This window comes from Diadema setosum, chromosome 6 (assembly GCF_964275005.1).
Source record: "Diadema setosum chromosome 6, eeDiaSeto1, whole genome shotgun sequence".
Lineage (NCBI taxonomy): Eukaryota > Metazoa > Echinodermata > Echinoidea > Diadematoida > Diadematidae > Diadema > Diadema setosum.
This window is the reverse complement of record NC_092690.1, coordinates 40,328,894-40,340,640: the sequence shown is the minus strand read 5'-3', so window position 1 is coordinate 40,340,640 and position 11,747 is coordinate 40,328,894. Positions and strand designations below refer to the sequence as shown.

Genomic DNA, 11,747 nt, shown 5'->3' with positions numbered 1-11,747 from the left:
CACATTCATAACAGTTTATTATTTCATTGATTATAACAACGTTGACTTGAGGAGCATATTCAATTTCACACCATAACTCATAACTGAGCGATTTATATAGCATATTCAATAACACACACAATAACTCATAAGGCACCGATGAAATGCAAACTGTACATTTTTTTTTTTACATTCTAAACTCATGTTACAGCTTCTTCACAGAAAGAATGCTCAGATGTTTGTTTGAAAGTCGATTGACTATACCTGATTCTGAAACAATGAACACCTAATGAGATTGCGAATCCCGCTTCACGTATGCTGCAATCATATCGAGAATTTCCTCGGTAGCATCCAAAGCAGTTTGGGCGTCATTTTGACGACTGTAGACTTCATGTGGGATTTTGGGGAATGCGCAGTTATCTGGATACCTAGTCTTAAAGTAATCCACCAATCTACATAGGCGATTCACTTTATCAAAGAGGAGAGAGCCATTTGGCATCTTATCTTTAACTTCGCACACTAGCTCGAACAGGCTGTTTGTGCGACTGGAGTATCCCAGCGAAGCTAACTGTGCAGCCTTGAGTCCTTTCTCGATCGACTGATGACACTTGAAAGACACCCATTCAAAGGAAGGTTTTCTATCGTGAGGATTCATCTCATTTCTACCAGATCTCAAGTCTTCGTATGCCTGTCGCAACCATCGTCTAGCATTTGGAAGATCTGGTCTTCGATGCTCCTCGAAAAAGGACTGCCAATTTCTTGATTCGGAACCTTTTCTCCATGACCCACCAGCATATCCTCCGTAGGTGTTAAACCGGTGGCGATCATCAGATGCCCTCTGACTAGCTCTCCGGAAAATATCGTGATACGTAGATACGCCCTTTGTTAGTCTGTCTAATTCCCTCTGAAGATGTTTGAATGCCTCATTGAACAAATGACTTGGGCCCTCAGGGTGCTTATCAGGATGCCATTTCAACATCAGGCGATGGATTGCCTTTTTCCTTTCTTCTTCCGGCAACTTCCAAATCTCTTCTAGCTCTGCAGACACGCGCTTTTTAGCCTCTTCAATGTTACCAGGGAATGAAATATTATTCCTAAGACTGCTTTGCCTTTGGTTATCTGGTTCTTCCCTATCTGAAGGAACAAGTTCGAAGCATACCTGTGCCTTTGAAGCCTGTGCCTTCGGAATGTGGATCTTATGAATGTCAGAAACACTAGCTTCAACATGGGTATCTGACCCTACATCAACAAGATATACCGTTTGTATCGATTCGCCTCTTACACGTCTTACAATACGTGCAAAAATATACAGTTCTTCATCACGATCCATCCGTTGAAGAGCGACATATTCTCCTTCTTCGAACGACACCCACATGTCTTGTTCAATCAGATGGAAAATCTGATGAGGAATACTACTTCCCGGTGGCGGAAGACGAGTATCAGAAGCATCATTTGCTCCAAGACATACCTTCACGTCATGTGAAGCTAGTGAGAGCAAGATTTCCGAAGGAGACCTCTTAGACAAAAGGTCTACAAACACAAGCAATCCTTTGTCGTGAATCAAATTACCGAGAACATGGTTGACACGTTCGGTTACGCTTGTAAGTATCATTATCTTAGTTTCCTCGGTTGGATGAGTGACGTACAGCTGATGTTTGTCCTTCACAAACGCAGGTATCTGTTTTTCACTGTTGGCAATGTTTTTTTCATCGAGCTGAAGGACTGTGTTGACACTTTTCATACAGGTCACTTCCAAATGCATTAAGATCTCCCTCAGTGACTGCCTCTGTTCTTCATTGATAACCTTGTTATCGTCGTGCTTTACTATGCTGGCAATTGCAATGACAAGTTCTTTCGAATGCAGGACTGTTTCAAGCTGCCGTTCAAACTCACAATTACCGTACTGAACAAGCGGACACGTTGCCTGATCAATATCAGATGTATTCAATACTTCTTTTACCCTCCCACTCAGTACTTTGGGGCGAAGTCTTTCTGGCAGTTTTCTAAGAACTTCTGTCATGATGGATTCTTCCTCATTGGAGAAATGAAGGGTTGGGAGTTCACAGGTTGAAATGCGGCCTTTCAGATGATTAGCGTCATTGAAATAGAGGGTATCAGATCGTTTCAAGACGTATTTTGTAGATGGCAAGTACAAATGAGACGTTTCTTCCAATTCTTTCTCAACCAAGTGACTATCTGATTTTTGGATTCCTCTGTAGAAATCAGAAGATACGTCTTCAACCATCCGCAATATGTTTGGATGAATTGTTCCTACTTCTCCGACTTCGAATATTCTTTGAAGAACAAACGCATTTTGTGCTATGGATGGTGTATCAGTTGTTCCAAGAATCCGAAGAAGCCAAAAGAAAGGGCCCCACCTGTCAGGCAGCTGGTAGAGAAACGGAGACAGATTACACGGCAAAGTGCGGGAGATTTGTTTAGCTTCCACAATGGTACATGACCTGCCAACAACGACTGGAACAAGAGGAAGGTTTGCTTTACCGAGTCCATTCTCAATGTCTCCACAGTGTTCACATTTTTCCGAAGGGTTGCAGGATTTTTGCTTAGCGCATTGATCACACAGAAACGACAAGATTTCTTCCAAAACCTTGCTCAAACTTTCTTGTTTTTCAATCCTCTGACCTTCTCCCTCAAGTTTCCTACACAAGATAGTCGTGTGCTTCAAAACTACTGACAGCTCTGGCTTGTTGATCATACCAAGTTTAGATGGAATATCTTTCATGTGGCACTTGCGGCACTCTGATTTTATTGCAGCATATTGCGGCAAAATTGGTAGCACTGTCCACACCAGCTTCGTTTTCTCGATCATTGATCCAGAGAACATGACGCGACAGTCTCTATCTGCCACTGGGGGATGAAGGGATCGAAGGTCTTGATCGAGCTCTCCTCTGACGAGGAATTTTACTCTTCCTACCTGTTCCAAGAAATGTTGGTCTTCATGGAGCCTACATTCATTTTGCAGACAAGAGACAAGATATTTTGATTTCAACCTGTCATTTCTTTGAACACTGCTTCCTTCAATTTCCTCGGCAAATGTTAGGAACATTGACTTTGTTACTTCAGTCGTCAGTCCAACTTCTCTCAGAAATTCTAAACCCAGTATTTTCCATATCGTACTGGGCGGAAAGTCGTCGCTTGCTTTCATGAGTCGGAACACCTCGACTTTGGGGTCAAAGAAGTGTGATGCCGCATGTAGTACCCCATCATTTCCTGGAATGAATGGCAGCGAATGTAACTGCAAGTACGAAATTTTATCTTTCCTCTCTTCGTCGGGTAGAAACAGTAGCATATGCTTTATGTTTTGTAGATGTTGTATTCGACCGTCGTGCGACATGTCACCGAATCTGGGTAAAATGAAATTGGCATAGACATAATATTCATTTCCTTTGGATAATCCAAGAGTCTTGTACAGATGTGCAAACTTTTCTTTCTCTTTCAGAAAGACCGCGGGCCAGCTTTCTATCCAAACATGTTGTTCAACAGTAGGGATGGTTTCTGAGAGCACGTAGACAGATCGTGAACTGTCGATGCTTACGTGGTCCTCGTTAACTGTCTCAAAGCAGGGAAGGCGTTTTATGTCTTCGAGATCTTTGGTACTACCGAGAAAGATCCTGAGTATCTCCTCGTGCTGTCTCTTTACAAGGCGTCTGAAGAGAGTACTGTCCTTAGACATCCAGTACAGGAGGACCTGTAATATCTGCGTCGTGGAACCAACGTTGCAGGCTATCCTGTGGATTACAGGCATTGAACGATCAGCAAGTGTGCATACACCCAACGTTTGCAGCGCTGAAGAAGCTGGTAAAGGTATGTCTCTTTGAAGAGCGAGGACAGTGGAAGATAACTTCAGTGGTACCAGGCAGAGAGAAAAATTGCTTGTCGAAGACTGTCGCAGAGCTTGGGAAAGAGGGACTGCTGGTAATATCGCATAATCCCTGAGTCTTTCTTTGATTTCATCGAGGAAAGCATCTGACCCATCTGGAGATTTGTTAAGATCTTCCAGTAGATTCCACAAATTTTTGAACCACTTTGGTGGAAACCTGGTAAACCTGTCATCAAAGGGCAGGTAATCATCTGATGAAACCTTTAAGAAGGGAAAGTTTTCGCTCATCATCTCAGCAATGGCAGTAATGTCGAGGTCTCTCAACACAGAGTCTTGTTTTGCTGGTATTCTGTCAAGAAATTCCTTGTGAAGGAAATTCGGGAAGTTCTTTGGGAAAAGTTCCGCGTATTCCGATTTAAAGACACGTGTCGACGTGGAAAACACTCTTAGCATGTCATCTTGTGTAAGCAATAGTGGAAGGCCATCAAGTGCAAATTTGTCTTGTTTCATACAGAACGTGAGAAGCAAAGTCAAACCTTTGCTGTCCTGAAGCTTTGATCGCGAAATTGTAATAGGAAGCTGAGTAGTTAGCCGATTTTTCCCTCGTAGGAAATTCACAACAGTGGATGGCATGACTTGAAGAACGGGAAGAGAGGTGTTCTGTTCTTTCCGTTTCTGCGACGGCTGCATAACTTTTCTCACCACACAAACAGGTGACTCAATGACAGGAAATCCAATCTGTTGGAGGAGCTTCTTCAGGATTTCATGCTTCTTTGGCGATGGAGGTCTTGATACTCCCAAGTAAAGTGGTTCAGCAAATGTCTCACTCAACGTGTTGCAGAATCCAAGCATAGACTCATCTGTGTTTGATCCACAGTCAACAGGAGTTCTCCATGACAGAAGCCAAGTGTTCTCATCAGTTGGCAGGAGAACGGGGAAAAGCCTACATCCCGTACAGACAATCAACTCATAGAAGGTACAAATGAGTTTCTTCCAGTATCTGTCACCCTCTTGGAGTGGGAAAAACTCATGATAGGCACGTAATATCTCCATAGTGAATTTTAATCTCTCTTGTGGGATTGGCATTGACCACTGATAACGGTCAGTGAAAAAATTTCGAATCCACGACATGACTTTGACGTAGGAGAGTGAAATAACGTGCTCAAAGAGTTGCTTATTCCACAAGGTTTGACGATCCTCAGTCGAACCTCTCCACAGACTTCTTCGACTCTCGTGATCCAAGGCGAAGTAACCATGAACATGGACTGGCAATTTCGTGTCAATAGGAAGAGGTAAGAAGCAGTAAGCTTTCCCCCTTAACCCCCTACCAGACAAACGAGCAGCAACACCTCCAATAGGAATGAGTTTATGTTGGATTATGGAGTTTTCGTCCATTTCATTCCAGTTTGGACAGCCAAGCTGTTGACATATCACCCAATGTTCAGTGTTTTTCTGTTCGTTTCTCTGCAGAAAGATTTCGTAGGAAACATCTGCAGGCTGCCGTGTTTTGACACTTTCACCATTGTTGACTGCTGAGATGTATTCAGATACGTGGGTGTAGAAGCATTTCTTCTTGTACTCCTCCATTGGTTCCATTTTAACCTGCAACGTTCTTGTAGATGTCAGAACACCTTCTGGAGCAATCTCTGATATTTTGACAGATGTTACATTTTTCAGAAACAGGAGACTCTCTGATGCAGACATTTCGAATTCTTTGAGCAGTTTTTCGATCCTGTTTTTGTTCCAGATTTCTTGGCTTATTTCAGATGCTTCTGTCCTGAGAGGTAACCGGAATACAGTACAACGATTGCGAGTTTCGGTGAGAGTGTCTTCCAGGTAACAAGGAAATACATCCGAGTACGTCTGACGCATCCGGTCCGTGACATCATATAACCGACCTGGACTAGTAGGGCTTGCCCCTGGAACATGGCAGCAGAGTGGATCAAACACGCACAGGGTGTCCCCGCCAGATATGAAACTCGGACAATCACTGAGATGGTACACAGTGTTAAATCCGACGCCATAGCGACCGATCTTACTCATTTCATTTCCTTTACTTCCTTGGCCAAGGTCTTGAATTCCCTCGATGTCTTTGTCGGAAAAACATTGATTGTTGAAAACACAAAGTGCGGGGCCTTGGAGAGACTTCATGTTGTCACCAAAAACCCTCTGAGTTGGATGACTGCGAGGGTCATACACAATGTGAATTTTAGTTGCCCCAGCGTCATCTGCATTCTGAAGCAATTCCTTGAGCACCGTAGCCTCTCCGGAGTACGACTGAAGAATTCGCTTGATCCGGGATGTCAGTTTTTCATGCTGGCCAAATGCTACTCCTGGTAGATTTTGTGCATGCTGCTCTAGAACTTGGTGGCGAACATCTCTGATGTTAAGCCTCTGTGCCAAAGAAAAACTAATGTCCTGATGACACAGATAGATTTGCCCATCTTCATCGCTTATCCAGTCAACATCGCTGTAACAAAGGTCTGTAGTTGGGCGCATAACATCTGAAACATCAGGGAGATACGTGAAGGAAGTATCTTCATCATCCCGAGCTTTCCCAAGAAGACGCGCCATAGCAATCACAATTGTCACTTCATCAGCCTTTAAGGGTTTACCGTTACTTCGATCATAGATATCACGAAGAACCTCCTCATAGTCTATAGTCTTGAACGTCGTCTTAATTTCTGCAGTTTGAATGAGATAGGTGTACTGAGTTAATTGCAGAGGAAGATGAAACAAGTACGGTTGAAGTAAATGGCTGACTCTTGCCACTTTTGAGGGATGCACAAATCGTTCACCGATAAGAATCCATTTGTCATCCTTGAGTAAGGAAATGAGTTTCTCATGTGGGTTGTCTCTACATTCCTCGTTCAAATACATGTAGATATCGTTGCAACTTTTCTCAACATGACGTGACACATTTCCTTTCTCGAAGTGGTCGCGGATATTCCGCAACTGATTCATGACTTCTTTTAGAGTAGGTTGTCTCCTGTCCATATCAAGAAATCGTGACACTATGTATGGCATCGGCGATACATCAGATTCATCAAGGACCGGTGCAACACTGCTCACAAGGCTAATTTGAGAGTTGCAGTAAATACTGTTGGCAGCCATGTAGCGATCAAAGCATTTCCATGGAAGGAAAGAAAATCTAGTGCTCCCATCTTGGACCACAGGAAAAATGGCTATCGTCATCAATTGCTGTTGAAGAGATTTGTTATCTCTCCATTTCGTTCTGAACAGCATATCTGACAGATATGTCATCAAATCATGAGATCTTTGCAATGCATTGTCGTCTTCTCTTGCACACAAACTAGCGACTGAGTTACATTGTGCAATGAACCTTTCTGCAGAAACGATATCAGTTATCATTCCCAGGTCTTCAAGAGCAGCAAACGTTTGATTTGACGTGAAATCGTCTCTTGGAAATACACCGTCTGCTTTGGAAAAGATCTTCGCTGCTTTACGATGAGGATGAACAAGGTCTTTTGGTTTTTGAAGGTAGATATCTCCTCCTGACACAGGGATGCATCTGACGTCTTTTAACTTCTGGCGTAGACTGTCTTTCCTGCAGTTCAAAGTGAAGAGAATTACAGTATTCCTGTCTTCATCTGATACACATGGAAGTCGTGGTAGGAAAACCTCGTCAAAAAATCGATCTTGATCAAACATTTTTTCCTTTAACTCGCGTTCCAGATTTGCACGTATCAAAGCGCGCCGTGTTTTGTCACTGACATCCACAACAGTAGATTCAGGGAGGTGAGTTTCCAAAATGGCGCTTACTGTATCTTTTATACTTGTTTCGTCTTGAAATTCTTGACTCAAGAACACAACATCCTGGAATTTCAGAGCTTTTCCATCTTTCCTGAAGAGGGCGGGTTGTGGTGATTTATCGAATCCGTGTACCAGTGTTTGGTAGAAGGCATCAAACATTTCAGCGCAGTTTCCGTCCTTTGGCACGTTGTCAACGTCTGGCCACAGGTAATCATACTCTACTGACCCATACATGCCTGTGAAAAGTTGAAGAAAGTTCTCATCTGACACCAAGTAGATGTAGGCTCTGCAGATAACCTCCCTGAGGAGAAGATTATTCCATTGGGCATGTCTGTTCATACCTGCACGCGTTGGTTTATGGAGATGCTGTCGGTTGTCAGTCACTGCGAAAGCCCCATTGATATGTACAGGCAGCATACTTTTCATGGACAATGGGAGGTAGCAGAATACCTCTCCCTGAAGTTTAGAAAGATGTGATTCCCGGAGGGTCATTGCAACTTCTCCCCTGGGAGAGAGTCCCACATCAGGTTCTTTTGCAGCCATTTTCTTTGTTGTTGCAGAGCCCTCGCACGTAGCTTTGATCGATTTGAAGGTTTTCTTCATCATCGCTGTCTCATTGTTAAAGTATTCGGCTCCTGATTGGGTCATTTCCTGGGTAACTGATTCTGTGCAGAGTATGATGTCATCCTTGACGGTGTTTCCCAAGCAGTCTTTCTCTATGCTGAAAAGCTTTGCAGCTTTCGAGGCGTCTTTGGACTCCACAGGAAGATAGTACACAGATACTTTCATCACTTTCCTTGTGAATATCAATAGACTTCTGGAAGATTTCCACATACTAAGCAGAAGTCCTTTAAGTCTCACTTCGTCGTAATTCTCTCTACTTATCTCACTTTTCAGCGCTGCTTCTTTAGATCGTAATGGAAGTCGGAAAAGTGATCCATCATAATGGAAAGGCTCTGACATACGGCAACCAAATACCCCATTGAAAGGCATGAACTGATCTGGGAACCGTCGTAGTTGGAGATTACGCTGGAGATTCACTCTTACTCCGGGTTGAGATTTATCTCGTAAGATGCCTCCTAGGTGTGTCATGTGGGGGTCGAAATACTGAATTAACTCTCTGCTAACAAAGCAAGGTACGTCCGTCAAGTGGTACACTGAATTGAAACCATAACCAAACTTTCCAATTTTTTCAGCATTCTTTTCTTTTGTTCGTCCTCCGAGACGAAGAATGTTCGCGAAGTCTTCGTCTGTAAAGGTCGCATCGTTGAAAACCCAGAGGGCAGGACCTTGGCACGCCTTCATCCCTGGGTCAAAGAGTTTTTCCATTGCATTGCTGTTTGTTCTCATGTCAACCAGGAATCGAACGTCGGTGGCACCAGCGTCCTCAGCATTCTGTATCATTTCTTTGAAAATTGCTGTGTCCTCGTATGTATTCTTCAGGATGTTCCATATCCGAAGAGTCAGAGGTTCTGTCTGACCTGCCTGGGTAAATTCATCTAGATCATCAGCATACAAGAGCAAGCAACTGAGTGGAGGGACATGCAAAAATTTCGCAAGGTCCGCTGTTATCTGAGGATTGATGATACTGAATGTCCTGCCATCCTCAGACTGTTCTTCATGCACAAATGATTTTAGCCAAGGCCTATCAACAAATGCACTGTCTGTTACCGATATCAAATGGCAGCCTTCGGATTCTGTTGGTACTAATACACGGCTTTGCAGATCTTGAGGTATTTCCCCAATTGTCTGGAGTTGTTTGAGGATTTGGAGTACGAGACGAAGTTGGCGTGCATGGTAAACAGTGTCATTCACCCTTGATTGCTCGCAGAATTTCTTTACTTCGTGCAAAATGTCAACCAATGTTTCCACATTAGCATTCACAGTTGATTTCGCTCCAAGATCACGAAACAGATCTGCAAATTGACGCATAGTATGTGGAATCTGTGTCATATATGGTGACATATCAAACGGAAGATCATCTATGCACATCTCTGTTGGGTCTGAAAATCCGGCACCATTCCATATTGGAGATTGAACTGTTGTCAAGTACTTCAGTACATTTCCTCTTTGTACTTTCCATTTGTTCAAGAGGAAGGCATAAATGCTTTTGACCATCGGTGCAAGTTCAATGGGATCTACATCACGGGACTCTTGAGTGAGTTGGACACACTTTTTCAACTGTTCTGTCACATTCTGCAATGTTGGTTTCTTCGAATCCATTTGAAGATGCCTAAACAGTGGCATGAGGTTGCTGTCCTCTTTTGTGAGTGGAACCAGTGAACCACACAACATGGAATTCTCTCTTGAGAGGAGCATAGTCTCACTTGGAGTGGAGAGGAATGAAGAAGGCACTTGATACCACTGGAGCTGAGATGGATAGAATGAAGGCTGAACCTGCTCGTAAGGTATGCAGGGTTTGCTCTTGATGTAAGCTGCCAAAGTGCAAGAAATTCTTGATGAATAAGAATTTAAAAGCCTCATGTTATTGGCAAGAAACTTCAGAAAGGAGCGAGCGAGATCAATATTGTTTGACTGGGAAACATTATCAAGACACATGATTGCCTCGTTCACATTTACCCTGTCCTGTCCTCGCATGCCAAGTTGACCCAGAGCTGAAAGGACTTTTGGTTCTGTGAAGGGTTCAGTTGGAAATAATCCTCGTTTCCCAAAGAGCTTGCGGAGAGTTTGATCTCGGGTGTCAAGGAGTTCAGAAGGTGATTTCAGCGTTGAAGAGGAGCTGTCTGCGGGAACAAACTTCAGTTTTTGGAGCACGTGCTTGCTTGATTCACATTTATGTTTGATCTCATTCCAGTGACGCAAGAGCCAGAGTGTGACCCTTTGAACATCCGATTTGGTGTACGATATACCTTCGTGGAGTTCTCGCATTATGTGCTTGATGACGTCGAACCTTGAAAGAGCATCAATTTTCAATTTGTCCAGGAGAGGTTTAACACTGTGCTCCGCTGCGATAACAGCTCTTTGTAACTTTACTGGCTGAGGGAGGTCTTTTGATTCATTTGCAGAAATGTCAATGTAACCGATAGATTCCCTTGCACTAACTATCGATGCACAGGACACGCCAGAACCATGAAGAGTCTTGAAGAGTGGAAGAGAAACCAGTAGATCACGGGCCGGGGAATTAATTCTTGCATTTGCAATACATTTGTTGAAAAGGACACGTTGTCTATCGTTGAGGTCTTGTAACTTGTTGGTAAGAGAACTGCGGTCTCTGTTCTGAGTTGCCGTAAGAATTCCGTCTGCAACTGGCTGCTGAATGTAACCTTGGGATATCACTGCAGGGTGCCGGATGATGTAATCTGTGAAGTTGAGAACTTTGATGCCAATCTTGACAAGGACGCCTTCGAGCTGTTCATCCAGAGTAACCTGTCCATTTCTTTTAACAATCAAAGCCGACATCTTTGAAAGTGGTTTGAGTCGTACCTCGTTAGCGTTTGTGTCTGGAAGTGGAATGAGGGGCAGCCCTTCAAATTGGGACAGATTATCCGGACTCTCTTTGTATAACATATTCCAGACTGCTTTCAACCATTGAGCGGGCGGTTGGTTGGCGATTCTTGGCTCCCAAAGAATCGTCTCTTTCTTCCATGTGCCAAATCTGCGTCTTAGAAGTGTAGCAACTGATTCTAAGCTCAAGATCTCAAGCTGAAACCTGTCCTGTGCGGCTGCAATTAATAAAAAACGCGACAGAAGAGCATTATAAACAAATCGTGAAACAATTACACTCGAAAATATAATGGACAGACTCACAACAACGCACTACATTGTATTTCATAAAATTTAAAAGATTCTGTTTTTAGAGAAGATGATAATGCATCATTACCTTTGTTGGATATCAAACAATAACAATTTCCTACTAATGATTTCTTTTCGATAATAAAGACAATTGAAATTACACCAGTCGCTTTCATGCTCACATTATAGATATTCCAGAAGTGCATACATACACTAATATTACAAATCTAAACCAGCTATTTTTTTTTTCACTTAAACAAGCAACGGAAAATAAACAGAAGAGATAATAATTTCCTTACTTCAGTAATCAATAACGAAGTGATCCGTAATTAGAACCAATTACAAATATGTTTTTTTTTTAAAGAATATTTTCTCGTTCGTTACGCTAAGGTTGGTCCCT

At 43.0% G+C, this 11,747-nt stretch overlaps 1 protein-coding gene across 1 annotated transcript in view; it reads right to left on the bottom strand.

Annotated features, from left to right (window-relative positions):
- Window positions 1-265: 265 nt before the first annotated feature.
- LOC140229799 (sacsin-like) overlaps window positions 266-11,747 on the bottom strand; it is a 31,716-nt gene continuing 20,234 nt past the window's right edge. Inside the window, exon 6 of the mRNA XM_072310033.1 lies at window positions 266-11,277. Coding sequence (XP_072166134.1) covers window positions 266-11,277 — 11,012 coding nt within the window. The remainder of the gene's footprint in view (window positions 11,278-11,747) is intronic.